Genomic DNA, 21,977 nt, shown 5'->3' with positions numbered 1-21,977 from the left:
CAAATGTGCAGAAAATTATAGGCATAGTTCTCTGAGCATTGTTCTCCCGACTGTCATTCCAAAACAACTGGCAGTTACCTTAAAGTGTAAAAATAAAGCAAGCTACTAAATATGACAATCTTATCGACCTCCTGGCTGGTTCTTTTGGAAGGATGGGAGATTGAGAGGTGGTGGGCTGGTATGAATAGGAGTGGAGTGAGAGATCGAAAGGGTGGAAAATGGTTTAAAACCTGGAAGGTTCTTTTGGAAGGACAGGAGATTGAGAGGAAATGGACTGGGAAGAACAGGAGTGGTGAGAGAAGATCTATGAGCTGGAAAGCAGTTTAAAATAAGGTGTGAAACAGATTGATGGGCTGACACTGTTGACAAGAGTCTGTAGCGTGCGAGTTTGGAGACCTAGAAATATGTTTTTTCAACTTTTGCTGGGGTTCTGCACCCCTAACTCCCACTAATATGGAGGGCTGACTATATTTCTTTAAAAGCCTGACATGTTTTGGCCTTATCACCATTTGGCCTTCTTCAGGGGCAAATATCAGAAATTTCTGGAGTTGCAGTCTGCACTGCAAAGTGGACCTTCTAAGTAATAGGTCAGCCAGTCACCACAGTTCAGACACAACAGGGTTGGGTCACAGGCGTTACATTGCCTTTGAACTTGACCACCATGGCTTCTAGCCAGCTTTCAAGTTAGGAGCCAGAAGCAAGCCAGTGCCAAAATGCTTTTGGCAAACGTTGATGATTTGGTTTTGCATCCTTACCTTATTTGCCACACTTCTGGATTGTTAAAATGCAGTTTTAATAGCAGGAAAAAAATACGTACAAAGACCTATTCACATAACACTGAAGCTGTTGTTGAAATGTGTAGCGGGATCATCCAAGAAGAAGCAATTTAAAAACAGCCAATTTTTTTAAAACCAATCTATAAATTCCACAAGACCAGGTGGAATAACATGGCTCAGTACTTAATTTCTAGGTGGAAATGCACCACTGCAGCAGCAAGGAGAAACGAAAAACACAAGGAGGAAGCACCTGGGCCTGGAACTTATTACAGGGTCAGCTTTGATGCCTGCCTCTCTAGGATGTGGAATTCAGAGGCTTAGCCTTGATACTATATATGATATTCGTAGTTGGGAATATCAGTACGCAAAGGCATCTTGTAACACCTTTGAGACTAACTGGAAGAAACAGGTTGGTAGCATAAGCTTTCATAGACTTGGTTTACTTCTTCAAATGCATGGAGTGAATTGTTGCCCAAGAAGGACCTTTATAATCAGACTATATACCGTATATACTTGACTATAAATCAACCTCATGTATAAGTCGAGGGCAGGTTTGGAGGTCAAAAATTGGTTTTGGTGTGAGCCATGGATAAATTGAGGGTAAAGCTTAGGGGCATGTAACAAAGGAGCTAAAGGATAAAGCAAAGGAAAACAATGCCATTGCCAAAGAACATATAAAATTCCAGTGGACATAACTGCACTTACCCTAAAGGCTAGGTTCCTTTTTTATATAAGAGTTAAAGTACAATACTTACATTGACCTGTGAACATGTTGACGCAGGGTTTTTTGGATCAATTTTTGACTAAAACTTCTAGACTTATACAGTAAATAGCCACAGAAATACAAAATTTGGGGGTATGGTAATGAAATAAAAAGGTATGTTTTAAATATGGTAGTTGAGGGACAAAGAGAGGAGGTAGTATCATCCTCTGTATCCATGGATTGTGCTTCCACGGATTCAAGCATCCACGGCTTGAACATACCCCCCCCCCAAAAAAAAAAAAAAAATCCAAAAGCAAATCTTGATTTTGCCATTTTATGTAAGGGCAGAATTTTACTACCTCATTGTATATAATGGGACTTGAACATCCATGGATTTTGGTATTCACTTGGGTTCTGGGACCAAATCCCCATGGATACCAAGGGCCCATTATATATGTATATTCAATCTGTCAGGTGCTGAGTACCGGAGACTTTACAGGCTGTGGTTGCTGCTGATGGAATTGCCTCAGAAAAAGTGGAGCCAAGGTGGGAGGCAGGGGTTTGCAGTGAAGTTGACAGGGCTAGACCTGCCATTAGAGAAAGGTGGGCACCTCAGGCAGTAGATGTTGAAGGCACCAGTGGCTAGAAGCTTCTTAGTCGTTCCTCCTAGACTGCCCAGCTAGTCCCTCCTGTTGCAGAATAGTATTATGCATGCTTTGCAACCTGTCCTTCTCTCCCATAAAGTAGCCTGCTGCCTCGGGTGTAGTAGCAGCCACAGTGTCATCTCCCAAGCATTGAAGAGAGTTTCAGCTGGCAGTTCAGTTGCCTTCTGTACATGGGGTACAGAGGGAACATAATCTCCTCCTCCTCTTCAGGAAGCAATAGGTGTTAGGCTAGCTCTGACATGGGAGGAACCATGACTCATATGCCTAAGGGTAAGGCGGGATGCAGTTGGCACGGCTAGGCCAGAGACCATAAAAAATACCAAGCATACCAGCTGGGCAGCAAGGAAGTCAGGCTCAGAAACATGTTTTCTGACGTTTTCCCGAAATGTCTGCAGTTCCCTGTTTGCAGTGCCAAAATTCTGTGGTGGCGGGTTAGAATCTTGAGCTGCCCAATACCATGTTATTGACTTGGAATATTTGCTTCATATGCAGAGCAAGGTGACTTGGGCAAACACAGCATCCAAGGCTGCATTCACTGGGTCCCAGCTGTTTTCACTGTAGCACTTGGTACAAGTCAGCAGTTTGTTAAACCCTTCACTTAGCATTAATTCAAATTGAACAAGGCAGACATGACCTTCCTGTCTGTATCCCTAATTTACCAGAACTATCACTCCAGATTCAGAAACCAGAATCTGTCATTCAGAGACTTTTATATTTTATTTTGAAGGTGTATTTCTTGTCCTTAAACCAGCTTATATAGGACTGAGAGTGTATGAACAATCCCTGGTAAAATTACTGGAGGTACAATAAAAGCTGACTGTGGTATCAATTGGCCATAAGTCAGGGAACAAGGGGCTAACAGAAGCAGGATATGTTAGTTTACACTAACTTATTTTAAAACATCCCAAAATATGTTACTATCACCCTCCACCCATGGCAAAAACAAATTAGTGAAAGCACTAGAGTGGTACTAATGTATAGGGGCTAGCTTAGTAACTGGAAAGCTCCCTATTCAAGTTCTGCTTGTATGATAGATTAGGGCCACGTTCCCACTATGATTTAAAGCAAATTGTTGATCGGGTTACTGTTTATGGCCATCGTTCCCATTTGAAACTGGTTCCAATCTTATTGTGATCGGTTTCAATCCCAATAGGTTGATCCTTCAGATCCACAGATTCCTTATTCATGGATTCAACCATCCATGGTTTGAATGTAAACTCATGCTTCTTACTTATGGGCAAAATGGAAGACATTATGGAATTCCTCCTGGACAGAAGGTTGAAATGTTGGACATGTCCTGGAAAAGGAGGCTATCTGGTCACTCTAGATGATGTAACATAATCATGTAACCTCTCCTTTTATTCCCCAACAGACAGTGTGCACTTGCAGCTCTTTGCGATGTCCAAACTTATCTGAGTGTGGAAGAGGGGCAGGTTGCGGTAAGTGGACAAAGGCCTAATAGAGATTTGACATATTTTGCTTTGACTCAGAATGTAGCCGGGTTCAGCTGCCCTACTCTCTGTCCTTTCCTTAGGTTTTTGATGCCACAAACACCACTCGGGAACGGCGTGCCCTCATCCTTCAGTTCGCCAAGGAAAATGGCTACAAAGTAAGTGACAAACAGCCCCTAAAGACAGAGCAGTGTGCTTTCTTTGCCAGAGGAAGATAGTCCAGAATCTTAACACAGAATGAATTAAGCAAAGTGGAAAGTAATGGATATGTTCTGGTTTTGCGCATCATTGCTCAATCTCAGTCCTGTTTTCATGCACTATAAGTTGCGGTTCTAGAAGCAGCTGGTATTTTGTTTGTTGAAAGAATAAGATGGAGAAAGACAATGGTGTCCCCTGCCTCAGTGACATCACTAGGGTTCATAGCATCATGGAGTTGGAAGAGACCACAAGGGCCATCCAGTCCAACCCCATTCGTTAAAAAAATATTGAAAAATGTATTAAACGATTTAAAATAATACATCCATATCTTCGTACATTCATATCATCAAACAATTTTTATATTCAGTACATCAAAACACTATATCCCTATCATCATGTCACAGCAACAGAACAGTTCTTGAATAAAGAAAAGTGTTACTTATATATGAATTTTGTTATTGGTAGCTTTCTTACATTTGAATTCACATGTTGTTCCCTTTCCCTTCCTTCTTGATTCGCCTTCTCAAATCTTCCTGTGCATTCTTCATCTTGTATTCTTCCTGATTAGTTTTCAGAATTTTACCTCCTATCATTCCTCTTCAACAAACTCCTCATACTCCTCCTCATTAAAAAAAACAAAACACTACCTTCACATACCCTCTTCAACTTCCTTTAACCTTGTAAACCTATCAACTCTCTTCTTCATTCATACCACTCATCCCAAACTTCTTTCTTGCCCTAACTGGAATTATAAATGGTTTACCAATGGCCTTCTTGAATATATTTCACAAAATGGTTCAGTCCATCTGCCCCAGAGAGATGGCCATCCAGCCTCTGTTAAAAACCTCCAGAGAAGAAGACTCCATCACACTCCAAGGGAGTGTGTTGTTCCACTGTCAAACAGCTCTTACTGTCAGGCAGTTCTTCCTAATGTTGAAATTGAATCTCTTTTGCTGTTGTTTACATCCATTGCTCCGTGTCCTTGTCTCTGGAGCAGCAGAAAACAAGCTTGCCTGTTGGCATCACCTAGTGTGATAACTCATGGTGTCACACACAGCCCATGACCTCCTGTGATACCACACCATACAAAATAGGTTTAGTACAAAAGTTAATCATAAATTGTACAGTTAGCCCTCCACATCTGCGGCTTTAACTTTTGCAGATTTGATTAATATGTTATCTCTAGCAATCGCTAGCTCCTCCAGTGTGATGCTACTGGACGTTGGAGGACAGAGAGAAAACACTTCTCTAGGCATATGTAGGTCCTCCAGCATGATTCTGTGGTCAGTTTCTGCCAGATGTTGATCATTCAGTTCCACTGGATGACTTAAAGATTCCTAGAGAGGTTTAAAAAAAGTTTTTTTTAATTTGCAGTTTTCCCACTTTCATGGGTGTCCTGTGCCCCTAACCCCAGCGAATGTGGCAAGCCCACTGTAATGCCCATATATCACTGAATGTAATGGTAATCGTTGTGACATAAACAACTAGGAAAATTAAAATTGTACCTTTATATTACAATATCATATGCACAGTCTAAATGTATTTACAGGTACATGGTTTCCTGTGGTTAAAGTGAAAATTTGGCAAGATGTAATTAAAATTGTAAAATTAAAAAAAAAAATTTAAAAGCCTGGGGCCTCTCCTTTCTCTTCCCACTGAGCTTTGCCACACTCATACCATCTGTTCAGCTTTTTAAAAGGACACAGGCAAAGGCCACAGCCTGTTTCTGCCAAAAGGCAGATATTTGGAGAAGAGTGGTATCACCCCCCCCCTTAGGATGTCACCTGGCGCAGACTGCACCCCCCCCCCCAGTGATGCCCCCTGCCCTGTCTCAGTAAATATTGTAGTATTTACAGTGCGCACTATACTATGAAGCATAATAACTACTTCCAACCTGTTGATGGTGGCTGGCATTCTACACCACTTTCACCTTGCATGATATGTCACTTTCTTGTAACAGGTCTTCTTCATTGAATCTATCTGCGATGACCCAGACATCATCCAGGAAAATATCACGGTAAGGGCTCTCCCCTCTTTGTCCCAGATCAACCTCCTTGGTGGTACTTAATTTCAACACCAGACATCCATCCTGTTTGGAAGTTACCCTCTATTAAGCTTTAAAGTTCTTTCCTCCAATCCCAAATCAGGGCAGTGAGAACACAGAATCCAGTGATTCCTTTTTCTCTCACCTTGTTATCTTGCCTGCTTCCCCCTCACAGCAAGTGAAACTAACCAGCCCAGACTATAAAGATTGCAACCGTGATGAGGTTGTGGAAGATTTTCTCAAGAGGATTGAATGTTACCAGAAAACCTATGAGCCCCTCGATGACGAGTTGGATAGGTAAGGAAGCTTGTGGGAATATCGCTCCTGTTAAATGATCAGGGGAGGTTTATGTATTATTGAGAAAAAGATTTTCTGTCACAATTAATTGCTGTAAATATTCTCTGTACTTTGAAGAAAACTCTTTTGGTTGAAATGGTTATTTTCAACCAAAAGATTTTTTTAGTACTAGTTCTAAAAAGCTGATGCTGGAGCTCTCATACATCTTTGCACATAGCTAATAGGCAGCATTTGTGTAGCCCTTTTTCAGGATTTGAAATGCTTCCCCAGAGTGACCAGACATCCTCCTTTTCCAGGACGCATCTTCTATTTCATCCTTCTGTCCAGGAGGAGTTCCAAAATGTCCTCCATTTTGAGCATGATGAAGAAGCATGATTTTATATTTATATTAGTGTTTTTTTGCTTTTGTTATGCCATGCCCTACAATTTCCTATAATGTCCTGTATTTTACAGTGTTTTGTCCTCCTTTGCAATTATGACATATGATCACCCTGTGCTTCCCATGTATCTGCATTTTGTCTGCAGAATGAGATACTTATGCAAATTGAGACAAAATATGAATTTGGGTCAAACAGAGCAATTTCAGTTTTCAGTTGATGAATTCCAGAACGTCTCACAGAATGGATTGTCACAGGGACCCTCCAGCCTATAAATCTATTTCTCTTTCCCCCTTCCCACAGCTCCTTATCCTATATCAAGATTTTTAACGTTGGCAGTCGGTACTTGGTGAACCGGGTCCAGGACCACATCCAGAGCCGCACAGTCTATTACCTGATGAACATTCACGTGACGCCCCGTTCCATCTACCTCAGCCGCCATGGGGAGAGCGAGCTCAATTTGCGAGGGCGCATTGGGGGTGACTCAGGACTATCTGAGCGTGGCAAACAGGTACAACGGGGGGGATCTAACATAAAATAAAATTAAAAAAGAAAAGAAAAAATAAAATAAAATAAAATAAATATTTTAAAAATATTTTAACTATAAAAATACAAAATAAAAATAAATAAATAATCAGATAGTAAAATAAGATAAAAATAGAATAAAATATAGAAGTAAAAAAAAACATCATTTTTATTTTGTTACTTTTAAAAAAATTATTAATTTTTATTATTTATTATTTATTTTATTTTATTTTTCATTTTATTTTTATTAGTTTATTTGATAATTTATATGTTCGCCATCCCTGCACCGATCCAGAGTCTAACCCGAGTGACAGCACAAGTATCTTAGCTTGTCTGCTCAGGCTGTCTGAAGCAGAATGCTGTTACTAGAATGGGAGACAGCAGCCTCCACTTTCGGGAGTGGGATGCCAGAGGAATCCAGAGAATAGCTGTTTTGAACATGTAGTAGAACAGCAGATCCAATATCAAGAAATACACGTTGAGGTGGGGGCGCTAGGATTCTACATTCTGAACAAATCTTGCCAAGAAAACCCACGATAGAAAACTCCCCAAGAAGATAGCAGGCAGTAGCCCAAAAAAGTTTGTGGACCAGTTCTTGTCTACACAAATGGGGATTACAGTCAGCCCTTCTTATACACAGATTTTTTATACACGGATTTAAGCATACACGGTTTGAAAATGTTCCAAAAAAGTATAAATTTACCTTGATGTTCCATTTTTTATTAGGGACACCATTTTGCTATGTCATTATACTTAATGGGACCTGAGCATACATGGATTTTGTTATACACGGGGGATCTTGGAACCAAACCCCAGCGTATAACAAAGATCCACTGTACTTTGAAAAGTTGTTGTTGCTACTACCACCTTCAAATAATTTCCAACTTATGGCAACCCTAAGGGGATTCTTCTAGCACAGGTTTTCTTGAAAAGATTAGGTTGGGGCGGGGGGTTCGACTTTGCCTTCATCTGAGGCTGAGAGAGTGTGCCTTGTCTAAGATCACATAGTAGGTTTCTTTTACTGAGTGGCAATTCAGCCTCTGGTCTCCAGAGTTGTGGTCCAACGCTCCAACTAGTACACCATGCTGGCTCTCACTTTGAAAGGCTGTCCCTGAACACCATCTGCATGTTATCATTCACACTTTAAAGAGATCTTCTTCATCTCTCTTCAACTATAAAGCATGGGGTGTTCGACAGTGGAACACACTCCCTTGGAGTAAAGTGGAATCACCTTCCCTGGAGGTCTTTAAACAGAGGCTTGATGGCCATCTGTCGGGGATGCTTTGATTGAGATTTCCTGCATGGCAGGGGGTTGGACTGGATAGCCCTTCTGGTCTTTTCTAACTCTATGATTCTATGATTCTAAGAACAGCATTTATTCTTCTGAAGGGATGAATGGGACTTTCCCCCCTTTGAGCCAATTCATACAACTTCCCTGGCTGCATTATGGCAAGGTATATAGATCTCACTACACACAACAAGCCTGTATCCCTTTTTCTGTCTGTCTGCCAGTATGCCTGTGCCTTGGCTGGCTTCATCCGTTCCCAGTGCATCCGAGACCTCAAGGTATGGACGAGCCACATGAAGCGCACAATCCAGACAGCAGAAGCCCTGGATGTACCCTATGAGCAATGGAAAGCATTGAATGAGATCGACGCGGTAAGAACCAACACTCCCTTTCAATCTCATTCCTACATCTCACAAGGGGAGGCAGAGTCCATGGTCTCACCTGTCTAGAGTGACAAGACATTCTCCTTCTCCAGAACATGGTCTACATTTCAACCTTCTGTCCATCAGGAATTCCAAAATGTCCTCCATTTTGAGCATCACTAAGAAGCAGGATTATTATTATTGTTTTGGCTTTTATTTGGGAATGTCCTACACTTTGCAGTGCCTTGTCCTCCTTTGCAGTTAGAAGGACATTTGATCATCCTGCACCTGTCTCTATTCTTCACCCAATAGCTGCAACCCTCCATCTTTCCCCAGTGGGCATGAGCTGCTAATATTCATTCCTTGCCCCCACCTCCACCCCATTGCATACTAGAAAGAAAATCCATGCATCTTACCACCTCATATTCCTTTGTCCAACAGCATAGTAGACTCAACTCTTTCTTTTTTATACCCAGAACTGAGATATCCCAATTTCTTATATTTCAGGGTGTCTGTGAAGAGATGACGTATGAAGAAATCCAAGCTGCTCATCCACAAGAGTTTGCTCTGCGAGACCAGGATAAATATCGATACCGCTATCCTAAGGGAGAGGTACGAAAGGCCCCATAAGGTGTAATTTGAGAACTGGGCCTATTGAGTTAGCATGCCACATGCCTAGAAATTTGTGAATTGTGGGATCTTACACAGCAAGATGCTTCCCAAGAGGATCTATAATCACTGAATTGCTAGCAAAGGGAGAAGATGTACGGTAGTTTGTCAGAGAGGCAAAAGAGAAATCTTCCCAAAAAGCTAGGGCTGAAGCCATTGGTAAGGGTCTCTCTGAATTTATTTTATCTTCCCACGCAATTAGTCCTATGAGGATTTGGTACAGCGATTGGAGCCTGTCATAATGGAACTGGAGAGGCAAGAAAACGTGCTGGTGATCTGCCACCAAGCTGTCATGCGCTGCCTCCTGGCCTACTTCCTGGACAAGAGTGCAGGTACCAGAATCTACTGTTTTGCATAAGTAGACTTGAATGTCTCCATCTCCCCAGCTTCACCTTCTCATCTGATAGACTGTGCACAGAAACGTCAGTGCTTGAGTGCACTATCAGTAGTTTGGCCCCAATATAACTCCTTCAGTGTGTGGGATATTCTCTAACAACCAATCCCCTCCTTGTTAACACCCACTTCTGGAAAATATCTGAATTTTCTCAAGGATTATCTGCCCTTGCAGAATTGACTGGGTGCTGTTGGGCAGCAACTTCCCCCAATTTCAGGATTTTGGATGTAGCATATCAAGCATTTATGTACTCACTAAGATGCTGACTAGGGCTGACGGTTCAATATTTGGATGCCCACGGGCTGCCCACTCCTGAAGTGCTGGCAATTATGTCATTTTCCTCTGTGGCTTTGACTTCAGCCTCCAGCCTCCCTGTGTGGGAACTGAATAGGCAACTGTAGCCCTGGATCTGTTGTTCAGTCCTCCTTTGACCCATCTGATGTTCTCTCCCCAACCAGAGGAGCTGCCTTACCTCAAGTGCCCACTCCACACCGTTCTCAAACTCACGCCTGTGGCCTATGGTGAGTGTCTCAACCAAGGACAAAATGCCCTTTTACTCTGAGGGAAAGGCCTGCTTGTGGACTTTAGAAAGCAATGTTGTTTACTTTGGAAAGAGCTGGGAGACAATCAAACTCAGGGGCATGCAATGGACATCTGCCAGGGTGTGACTCCCTGGATCATGCACATTTGAAGATACGCAGCACACAACGCCAATTCAAACATGCCATTCCACTCACAAAAGTGTTGAATTTTGTTCTTTCCCCAAGTTCAGCATTTTGGTTCTGGGATATCAAGCAGTCATATGCCGACTCAGGGGTTCAACAGATGGCCCCTAAGGGGCAGCTCTGTGCCACCCCTTTCCTTGCCAGATGAGGGTTGCAGCAACCGTACACCACAGCCCCAAACTGGCCTTTCCACCTCACAAGGACAAAGAAGGGGCAAAAAGTGGCTCCTTTTCATGCCACGGAAAGGGTGCTCTAGTTGTGATGGCGACGGCAGCTTTTCAGCGCTCCTTTGGTGCAGCGCGTTTAAATGCTGCACCAATGGAGCGCCATGATGCCCCCTATCATAGTGTTGGGCGCACAGTGTGACGCTAACGTGGGGGCGGCCACCGTGCATATGCCACACCCCCACACCAGTATATAACACCAGTCTGTAGAGGCTCTTAGTGACCCTCTCCCATGTGTATGGACAAATACAAAGCTGCAGAAAGAGAAGGATTTGCTAAAAGGCATGTCCATAAGGCTGTTATAAAATCTGCAGAACCTAAATGATCCTCCTTCTCTACTGTTTGTTATTGCATTTGTCAAAGGATGGACTTTTCTATTTTTGCAGTCACTAGAGTAACAAGTAACAAGGATTTCATCAGCAACCATTGGTATGGTGGAATTCTAGATTTTTCTCTTTGCAACACAGTAAATTTGAAAAGATTTTAAGGCTTGTCTAAAGAAGAAAAATAGCTTAAAGTCACGTACTCAGTTCTCCATTAGAACCAATAACAGTTCCTTTCAAACAAGTAGCTTGCTACATCCTAGTACATAAACCCAAGATATGCATGAACTGAGAAACCGGGTGAATGGTTATGTTTGCTATTTCCTTTTAACATTTGGCAATAATGGATTTGTCCTTTTGGGGGCAGGCTGTGAAGTCGAATCCATTTTCCTTAACATCGAAGCTGTGAATACACACAGGGAACGTCCTCAGGTAAGCAGAATTCCTGCCCCATTAAAGAGGATCCCTTGCTGAGGATCCAGGGGTTCCTCTTGAGAGGGTCTGCTGAAGAACACAATAACTATGATTACTGTACAAGCTCTGGGCATCACTTACTTGCTATGAAGTGTCCTCCAAGTGATACCATTAATGTAATGAACTTTGCTTCTTAGCAAAATCTATCAGCTCCACACCTAACCCAACCTGTTCACTTCAAAGTGGATCTTCCAGTACAAAAGATTACCATGTTCAAAGTCACTTGCATATCTCCCTCTGTAATATTTTCCTCTTATCTCCACCCTACATCCTCAGCATCTTTCCTACAAAGCTAGCCAGGCCCCCTTGTACCGGCATTTCCGCGCCGTGCCAATGGCCAGCCCCGAGCCAACAAAACAACCCTGCCGGAAAGACCTGGGCCTGCCCCCTCTCCCTTGCCTGTTTGACCCTCAGGTAAAGATTTCCCTGTTCTCAACTGGCTCACTAACCAAATTCAATCACCCTAGATTTGATCACCTTGGCTTGCTGTGTATCTTAGTTTCTGTGCTAACCTGGTGGACAGCTGTGGGAAATTTCCAAGGCTTTCCTGGCCAAGATTTGCCCCTCCAACTGGGAGAGGGAACATATCACAAACGACAACCCACAAGATATTAGAAAATCACATTTACAAGAGAGGGGAAGGTTTTCATGCAATGGGTCCATATTAGGACAAGTGACAAAACTAAGGTATCCTATGCTGTCATTCTAATACTCTAATCATTTAACCACACCGATTTAAATTTGTCCAGTTAGGACTCACTGTTTCTTGAAGCCATTGGCAAACTATCTTTGACCTTGTTTTCTGTCTTTTATTGCAGAATGTTGATGTGACACGCGATCCTGAAGAAGCCCTGGACACAGTACCAGATCATTATTAGACGTATTCTCAGTAAAATACTTGTTTTCAAAATCCTATTTTCCATTCTTCTGTGGAATTACTGATACTAATGGAGACACACAGTGCTGGCTAGAAAAATAAAGATGGGTATGGGACTGCTGGACCAGCTGATAATGCATGCCTTACACAAGTACATCTCTCCAAAAGGAAATTGTTATACTGGCCTGTCTGTTTCAGTGGACATGTGGAGCCTTTGTTTCAAACATCCATTGAGGAAGAAAAGAAATGAAAACAAGGAGTATTTTTTTAAAAAAGATGAAGCACTGTCTGGACAAAGTCAAATGCTTTTGAAGCCTGGTTCCTTTAAACTGGAAAGCACAAGAATAACTGAAATTAATAAGCTATCAAAATGTATAACTTTGCCTAGATTGTGCTGCTTATTTTTATTTTGTTTTAACAAATATAACTTTTTCTGTGCAATTTATGGGGTGACATTTAAAAGCAGAAAAAATAGTCTATGAATAGTACTCTTTAATTCAAGTCTATACTTCTTCACCATTATCAAACCATCTGGGAAAAAACAGTTTTTCTCCTAGGAAGTGGAACTCCTGGCACTTCCTCCAGTGGCAATCACTTAAGGCAGTGGGTGGCTGAAGTTTCTGAAAGCTCCACATAATCTGACATCATCATCCCTAGTGTCTTCGTGTACCACTGGCCTCTGCTTCAGCTTCATTGTACTGGTTCGTCCAAGTTTTAGGATTCTTGTTCTGTATCTAAGGTAGAAAAATAAGATGAGCCCAATTGGGAAAATCCAGAGTGGAAAAAGAAAGAAGACACCAAGATCCCTTTTATGTTTGTACTGAAGTCACCAGCCTAATGGAGAAGAGATCGGAGAAACTATCCACAAGCACAAGGCTCAGGCTGTACCCCTGTGCTTTTAACCCCAACAATATAGAATCTGTTTGCCTTTGCACAGTTTAAGATCATGTTTTGTTTTTTAACCTTATTACAGTACTAACTTATACTTCATGACCCCTGAGAAAAGCCTGACTATATTCAGATGTCAAGGAAAAGCTATGAAGCACTGCCAATATCCTGCAGAGGTAGTGTAGGCCCCCAAAACGCACAATCTAGATTATTCCCAACCTTCACATCTCTACTTCTTCCACTCTGCCAAACTATTCAAACATCTCTGAGAAGGGTGCATCAACATACAACACACCAAACTTATAAATACATGCAAAGTGAATCCCAACCCCAGAATCTGTGATTTCTTCATGCAGACACTTTGGATTTACTGCAAGTAGAGATTTACTGAAATCATGGGTACAGCCACACAATAAACTTTATTAAGGACTCTTGATGAAAACAAAAGCCTGTGGTTTAAATCCTTCACTTGACTGCCAATTGTCTTGTAGCAGCTGGTCAATACCTTAGCAACAAACTGTAGGATCTGTTTCTTGGAAATCTCTTTAGCAGCTCGAGGTCCCCATCTGAACTCAAACTCTGGTGGATCTGTGAGGGGAAGACGAATGTATTCCAAGTACCTAGAAAGTGATGAAAGTGATAACAACTATGACTGCTACATTCATATGTAAAAACAAGCTATCTCCCAACCAGGAGTACAGAAGCAGAAAATATCTCCAGCTGAAAGCTGTTTAGTGTTATCCAGAACAAAGGAAAGATTCCTGTAACTCCTCTACAATGAGCCACCAGCATTCATATGCAACAGCATAAACAGTGAGGGTATGTTTTAGTCATTTGTACAGTCCATATTAAAGATTTCACCATTACTACTGTACAAGGAACAAATTAATGAACTATGGTTACAGCTCTAGGCATATTCAATCCTTAGCTGTACACTGCTACATAAACCTGAGGATCCAATTTTCATTTATGCCTTGGAAACTGATGAAGTTTTAGATGCTTTCAACTCCTAAACAATGATAAAGTGACAAAGGATAGATTCCCAACAGCCTACATTTTAATCCCAACTCCATTCTTTAAAAGGACAACTCTGATCTTGATTCTCCAATACATTTTAGCCATTAGAAAAACACCACAAAACAGAACAATGAGTTCTGAATTCCAGTTTCCAGATAATCTCAAAGCAGCCCATTTCTTTTAGATGAGGGGTAGGCAAGTGCAGTCCCTCCAGACGTTGTTGGACTGAAATTCCTAGCATCCTTCACCTTTGGCTATGCTGGATAAGGCTGATGGAATTATAGATCATACCTGTCCACCACTGTTCTACCATTAAACACAGAAGGCTTTGCAATGTCAACTCACTTTTGTTTGACAAATTCATCTGTCACCAGTTTCTTCACATCACCCAAGATTCTGTGTTTTTTCCTGGAAAAAAGGAAGAGTGGGATTCTGCCAGGGTACAAAGCATCTGATGAACAGAGTTATTGGCTTTCCCAATCCCTGAATACAATTCCGTTCAGCCCACTCATAGATACATAGGTCAGTCCTATGGCTAAGATGCTTATCCATTTCCCACCCCCATCCCAAAATGAACTTTTCTGAGATCAGCCAATAATTACCCAGAACATTCAACATGTAGTCTCCTCAGCATCTCCCAGACAGCAGCTGAATTGAGAGAAAGCAAAAAATAAGGGTTGGCAAGTGAGGCTAGCAAGGAAATGGGATGAAGGAAGTACAACCGAAACTTACATTCTTTGACCACATTGCCCCTCATGAAAATAAGGCTGAGAATGATTATAAGGAGGCCCATCTTGGGGGAATTCTCATCTCTGGAAGAGAAGAACAGAACCAAGCTTCTGCAGTCAGACATGAATGCTGGATTTAGGAATGTAAGAAAAGTTGGGGTCACCTTTCACACCAAACAACTGCTTTTAACTTTAGAAATTAACACTTCTGATACCTTTGTTAAAACATACCATACAATGATGAAATAAGACTTGAATCAAATAATCACACAAGCACTTGATTTTGGTAGGGTCATAAGCCCTCCCTCCTATCCATCCATCCATCCATCCATGGGAGGAAACTAACATTCTAGAGCAAGGACCAAACAGTGGTGGGTAAGGACAGCCTTCTGCTCCCACCTCCATTTATCTCAGTGTGCTAAGAGAACAGAGTGATCAACACCAAGAACAAGTATGATGAGGCCTCTAGAGAATCTTGGAAGAGTCCCCAAGGGCCATCCAGTCCAACCCCCTGCTATGCAGGAAGACACAATTGTTACCTCCAAAGAAGTAGACTCCACCACACTCCCAGGCAGCATATTTCACTGTTAAACAGCTCTTAGCTCTCAGAAAGTTCTTCCTAATGTTGAGCTGGAATCTCTTTTCCTATAGTTTGAATCCACTGTTCTGTGTCTAGTCTCTGAAGTAGCAGAAAACAAGCCTGCTCCGTCCTCAATATGACATCCCTTCAACAACAAGGTTGTGTGTGCACCATATCAACAGATGACTAGTGGTTAATTCAGCTCCAATTATGACCAAGCTGAAAAATTGTAGCAAGCCTTGAGCAGTAACTAAAATGTGTAACCAACATGATCTTGCCCCTTTTCTCAGTGTAAGAGGTGCAAGATAAGAGCCAGCCTTTCCTCTATGAAGAAGAGTCAACGTCCTGGCTGCCGTACATTCTCTCTGCTGCACTACATTCCAAAGGCAACAATGGACCGTATCTAAAATACAGTGTAACTTTGAAACCCAAGCTCTCCTCCCAAGCCTAGAGGAGGATGTGGATCACCTCTGTGTTTTTCATACTCTTTGGGTCTGAATACTTCTTAGTGCAGTATTCAAAGACATATGTTGGTCTGGAAAATCAGCATACAAAGAGATCTTGCAGCACCTTTGAGACTAACTGTAGGAAAGAGGTTGTTAGCATGAGCTTTCATAGACTTGAGCCTACTTCCTCAGATGCATGTCATTAAGCCCAGGGACAGACCTATATAGCAGTTTATGTGTGAAAATGTCCATAGGAAAACAAAAACTTTGTGAGTGTGGAGATCACATGACAAGTTCAATTTTAACTTGGGGTCAAGGCAAGGATGTTGCCTAAAGCCAAGGTTAGTATATAATCATATGAATGAGTATTGGGATATAGTATTGGAGCCAAAAATAAGATGTGATGAACTGCCCAAGAGAGACCCCATGTGCAGTGTGACAGAAGCAAACATTAGTCTTTGAGGAAGAAATATCTGATTTGTGACACCAAATGTCCTGGGGTGCATGTACAGATTTTGAATATTCTTTGTGTTAAACTTTATTTCTGTTTTAGCCAGGACAACCAATGCAGAACTGGACCACCCCACCATCCCACCTCTCCTTACTCTTTCATGACGTCCTCTTCCAATGGTGGCAATTTACTGATCAGAATGTAGGTGTGATACTTTGGATCAATTTCTACCACTTCTAGGCCAAATACCTGAGAAAACACAATATAAAGATGTATTCAGAACAGAGTCTGAAACACCCTTCTTCTCTTTCAATGAGGAAGTACAACCAGACACAGATAAATAAATCATTTCTGTCACTTGCCTAAGTTATCGTGTTTATGGAGAACACTAAAATTTGGATTGCTACATTGGGGATCTGTCTTGCAAGAAACCAGCACCTTGGTTGTGGGTCCAGATTCCACACAGTTAAAAATTAAAGATCTCAGAAGAAGACAGATAAAGTCATAAAATCTTGGCAAACAATTTATGCTTGTCTTATTCAAGACAAGACAAATCACGTCACAAAAACCGACTGCAAAGACAAAGCCCCCTGACATGCACCTCACTTTTTCACTGTTTACAGCAGGGGTGAGAATAATAATAATATTTATTTCTACCCCATCTCTCCAATAAGATCGAGGCAGCTTACAGCAATAAAATCCATACAATATATCGCTGGAATAGCGGTATAGAAATAAAATTTTATTATTATAATATAATAAAATAAATCCCACTATCACCTCCCTCCTTAAAACAAATCAACATAATAATTCCAACATGACAATAATAAAATACAATTAAAATCATTAAAACAACCAGACACAGGAAACAGGACATATTGGGGTAGTCACTAGGATAGTCCATATCAGTGAGGGCGACTGAGTGAATTATTCAGGGAAGATCCATCTTGATAGCCTTTTTAAAGCCATCAAGGTTGGTAATATGTTGGATATCCTCTGACAGGCCATTCCATAATCTGGGAGCTGCAAAAGAAAAGGCCCTCTGGGTAACTGCAGCCAACCTAGTCTTTGTTGGCTGCAGTAAATTTTCCCCAGAGGATCTAAGTGTGTGGGGCAGATTATATTGAAGAAAGCAATCCCGATATTTTGTTGCTGTTTGTCAGTTGTTTGAAAATTATGTTGTGCTACTTCAGTATTTTAAAGTTCTCCTGATGAGAGGTCAGTGCCCCCAGAGACTGCAAAGCTGCAAGTCCTAAAATTCCTTACCATTGGCTATGTTGGCAAAGACCGCTAGGAGTTGCAGTCCATCAAAGCCTGGAGGGCAATATGATTCACACTCCTGACCAATAAGTAACTGAATGCTAGAGCAACCAATCCGCCCTCACCATATGTTCCAGTGACTTTTCCTAGTCCAAATATCTTGTTGAGTTTTCCCATATCAGAACCCATGAGATAAGCAAATAAGGGAACCCGATATTTCTACCCCAACCACCAACAGTTTATTTCATCACCTGCTCAAGAGTTTTGTTGGCACGTTTCAAAATCTCAGGAAAGATATCCTTATAGTCTTTGATGACATAGTTTAGAATTTCTGTAATGAAACAAAAGAGTTGCTGATAAGGTCTGATTATACTGAAAATCTACAGCGCTAAATAAATAAATAAATAAATAAATAAATAAATAAATAAAATACTGGTTATATGTAGATATTGTAGACAAAGAGCAAAATGTTCCAGGAAGGTTTCTATACTCAGAAACACAGAGTAATTAAATGCAGAGATACCACATTTAAGGTAAATGTGAGGTCCTCATGGTTGTAGAGTTTAGAAATATGTGATCAAAGCTTGCTAAGGAGTCAGAAACCAGACAATGCTGGGCAGAGCTTCCACTAGGTGTAGCAGTGTAGGAGGTAGCCTATCTTTCTCCATCTAAACCCATCACTCTACCCTTCTTTCTCTCCATTCTCCAATAGAACATCCATTGCTAAACAAGCTTATGTTCTTTGAAAAACTGAACCATACAAATTGAATCATTGGAGCAGACATACGCAAATCTATTTGGCCTTAATTTAGAAACAATGTGATAAAAATGAAATAAAATAAAATCAGTGCTATTTTTACCTTTCCGTTTAATAGGGATCTTCTTCTGATCTTTGACTAGCAGAAACTGCACTAATTCATTCACCTGAAAAGATGCAGGCAAGGTCATGTACATGCTGTAGTGCTGCACAGAGTAAAGCTTCATGTGTCTCTAAGCATTTTTTTAAAAAACAGAAGAGCCATTTTCTAGAATTATGGCTGCAAAGATATTTTTAAAAGTGGGTGGACAGTGCTTGCTAAAATGGCAGAAGTTGGAAGTGAAGCTGAAATAGATTTCCAGGTGCTGAGGGGAAGGGCTTTAAATGTTCTTACCATTCTCATAACTTTAAAGTCTAGAATAAAACATGAACACTGTTTCATTTACAAAATTTATGCGTCACATTGCTCTTAACAATTTTTTTTCTTTTTTAAGCCAAACATACACAGCCCAGGCTACAACTGATCATGACAGACAGGCTTCAAAAGCAGACACTCTCTCACTTTCTGTTCCACTTGATTCTGTGGCCGTCGTTCCAAGTTGCGTTGCACCTGACTGGGTGTCTGAGTTTCAGTCATTGTGTATTCTTCATCTACATCCATGGAATGTTCCTGGGAGAATACAGAAATGTTTTTAAAAACTGGATTTGAGATCCACCAGTCAGATGCTCAGGATATGTCACCCATCTGGGGGAACATGCACTCTCTTGTCTAGCTTTGGGAATGTGTAGCTCTCCAGATGTTTAACTCCCACCATCATATCTCATCACTTGCCAGGCTCAGTAGGAAGGATCAGGGGTCCAAAACACACTGCAGAAATAATCCAGTTTGAGACTGCTTTAACTGTCCTGGCTCAACGCTAGGGAATTCTGGGAACTGTAGTTTTGTGAGACTTCTCTGTCAGAGGGCTCTGGTGACACAATAAACTACAATTTCCAGGATTCCATAGCACTAAGCCAGGGCAGTTAAAGCTGTCTCAAACTGGGTTATTTCTGTGGTGTATTTTAGACCAAAGATGCCCTAGTGGCCAAATCTAAACCACCTGTTACCAAGGTAGAAATGTTCTTCTCACTGACCTGGGAGTAAGACACAGTGAACACATTTACAGTACTTCTAAATAAACAAGCAATAAATTACACTTCTGATCAGTTATTTCACACTTGGAAGCCTGCAGAATTTTAGAATGCTATTTCATGCTTATTGCACAAAATACAAATGGAAAAGGATCAGGCCTCCTTTATTCACAGAATTTATATACCACTTTTCAATAAGCATTCTGAGGTGGTGTACCTTATATGACTAAAACAAGGAAATCATAAAACGTGGAAGTACCATATATATTCAACTATAAGCCGAGCTCATATATAAGTCGAGGGCAAGTTTTGGGGCTAAAATTATGGATTTTGATATAACCTGTGGATAAGTCGAGGGTAAAACTTAGGGACATATAGCATAGGATCTAAAGGATGAGGCAAAAGAAAACAATGCCAAAGAACTTACAAAATTCCAGCAGGCATAACTTTTTGTGCTCATACTAAAGGCTGGATGGATGCAAGAGTATGTGTGTGGGGTGCTTCCAGGACAGATTATACTCTTGCCTTTCACCAGACAGTGTTCCTTTTGTAAAATAAAAATTAAGATAGAGTACTTACATTGACCTGTGGATAAGCTGACTCAGGTTTTTTGGAGTTTTTTAACCTAAATTTCTAGACTTATACATGAGTATATACAGCAGCCTGATAATTCACAGGTTGTGATTAAATGCCTTGTGCTACTATTCTACAACAGCAAATTTGTTATTACTTGCTATTTTTGAAGGAATAGGAGTCAGAGACAGAGAGTAGAAAAATAGACAGAATTGGAATGGAAGGCCTGGCGTATCAACTCTTCAACCCCGCTTGCTAGGTGCCAGAGGACATCATATTACAGCAGACCCCCATGCCTCCCCCAGACACATTTTATACAACCATGGTTTATATTTCTTTGTTGAAGACACGGGTTTTATTCTGTCAGGCCAGGGTCTTGATAGCCTCCTTCTTCAGGCATCCATCTAAGGTTTAAGATAAGCCAGTAATAACAATGGGATATTGCTTTGGTTGATGGCTGTGTGGCTCTGCCATTTCTTTTCCCCCACCTTAGATGGAAACAAGTGTGTCTGGGGGAGGCATGGGGGTCTGCTGTAATATGATGTCCTCTGGCACCTAGCAAGCAGGGTTGAAGAGTTGATATGCCAAACCTTCCATTCCAATTCTGTCTATATCTAGACTATATCATTGTTTTAAAATGTGTACGTATTATTAGTCCTTTTAAACTGCTGTATGTTTTAATTAATGTGTTGTAATTGACGTTGTTCATTGTTGAGTTGTTCCCCGCCATGATCCATGAGGAGAGGTGGGTAAGAAATAAGTATTTTTTTATTATTGAAGGCACACAACTACAACAGGACGAGCTACACATTAATGAAACCACACAACAAAACAAGAAGCTGACCTACCTGAGAAGGACCCGGTCCTCTGCTACTGCGCCTGCGCTGTGACATCTTTGGGATGAGATTTCTGTGAAAGACAGAAAAAGGAGGTTAGGGCAGATAGCCTGCTGTTGGGGAGATGGTTTATTTAAGACCTCCAACCATTACTCCTGACCAGAAATTTAGAAATTTCTAGGAATGTTGCTGTACCAAATCTCCCATGGCCTCAAGTCTAGAAGTTAGTTTTGGGACTGAAACTTTAAAGAACCCACATACATGGACACTTGGGATTTGTTTCCAAGAAAAAACAATAACAGTAATAATCCAGGGATGAATCCAAAGTCTTTGGCTGACATAAGGCAGGCAGAGATCCAACAGGTGCAGCCGTCCTCAGCACAGGAACAGAGACATTTTACTTGTTTGTTTATTAAGGCTGCATCCTCACTGAAGAAACAATCCAGTCTGAGGCCACTTGAACTGCCCAATGCAGTAGTGGTTTTTTGTGAGGCACTTGCAGTCTTCTGGTAGAGAAGGCTAAATGTCTCATTTATACACACACACACACACACACACAGGTGAACCAATTGTATTTCAACAGAATTACTTACACATACACATATATGCATAGGTGTATATGTATGTACATATACATAGGTGAACCAATTGTATTTCTACAGAATTCCACACATACATACACACACATAAATATGTGAACCAATTTATTTCTACATATAGGGGTCTATATGTACATATACATAGGTGAATCAATCACATACATAGGCGAACCAATGGTATTTCTACAGAATTCCATACATATACATATATATATATACACACACATATATAGGTGAACCAATTGTATTTCTACCCAGGAAGAGGCGGATTCCAGTCCTTTTATGTGCTGAAAAATAACAACCTGGGCGCCTTTTGCAGCCCTTTTGCGACTTGCCTCA

The 21,977-nt window shown here is 41.1% G+C and overlaps 2 protein-coding genes across 7 annotated transcripts in view; one reads left to right on the top strand and one right to left on the bottom strand.

Moving 5' to 3' along the window:
* Window positions 1-12,847, top strand: part of LOC149322926 (6-phosphofructo-2-kinase/fructose-2,6-bisphosphatase-like) — a 23,854-nt gene extending 11,007 nt beyond the window's left edge. For 2 of the 6 annotated variants that reach the window (XM_089484864.1, XM_089484855.1), the window contains exons 4-15: window positions 3,517-3,583; window positions 3,679-3,753; window positions 5,754-5,810; window positions 6,013-6,134; window positions 6,815-7,022; window positions 8,549-8,695; window positions 9,194-9,298; window positions 9,558-9,687; window positions 10,208-10,270; window positions 11,389-11,453; window positions 11,772-11,909; window positions 12,314-12,847. In XM_089484864.1, coding sequence (XP_089340990.1) covers window positions 3,517-3,583; window positions 3,679-3,753; window positions 5,754-5,810; window positions 6,013-6,134; window positions 6,815-7,022; window positions 8,549-8,695; window positions 9,194-9,298; window positions 9,558-9,687; window positions 10,208-10,270; window positions 11,389-11,453; window positions 11,772-11,909; window positions 12,314-12,373 — 1,237 coding nt within the window. In that variant the 3' untranslated portion in view covers window positions 12,374-12,847. The other 4 variants (XM_089484879.1, XM_089484871.1, XM_089484886.1 and 1 more) reach the window with 3 other exon arrangements.
* On the bottom strand, window positions 12,748-21,977 carry LOC149322925 (non-structural maintenance of chromosomes element 3 homolog). Its single transcript, XM_089484906.1, has 11 exons — window positions 21,893-21,977; window positions 21,052-21,112; window positions 19,062-19,169; window positions 18,603-18,666; window positions 17,994-18,073; window positions 16,637-16,731; window positions 15,010-15,089; window positions 14,880-14,925; window positions 14,623-14,685; window positions 13,766-13,880; window positions 12,748-13,106 (listed from the first exon to the last, which is right to left on the bottom strand). The coding sequence occupies exons 2-11, from the start codon at window positions 21,094-21,096 to the stop codon at window positions 13,026-13,028; spliced, it is 777 nt and encodes a 258-aa protein (XP_089341032.1). The 5' UTR covers window positions 21,097-21,112; window positions 21,893-21,977; the 3' UTR covers window positions 12,748-13,025.

The sequence above is a fragment of the Sceloporus occidentalis genome, unplaced genomic scaffold (genome assembly GCF_023333645.1).
Source record: "Sceloporus occidentalis isolate IW3139 unplaced genomic scaffold, rSceOcc1.0.p SCAF_1, whole genome shotgun sequence".
NCBI lineage: Eukaryota > Metazoa > Chordata > Lepidosauria > Squamata > Phrynosomatidae > Sceloporus > Sceloporus occidentalis.
This window is presented reverse-complemented; position numbering and strand designations above follow the sequence as displayed.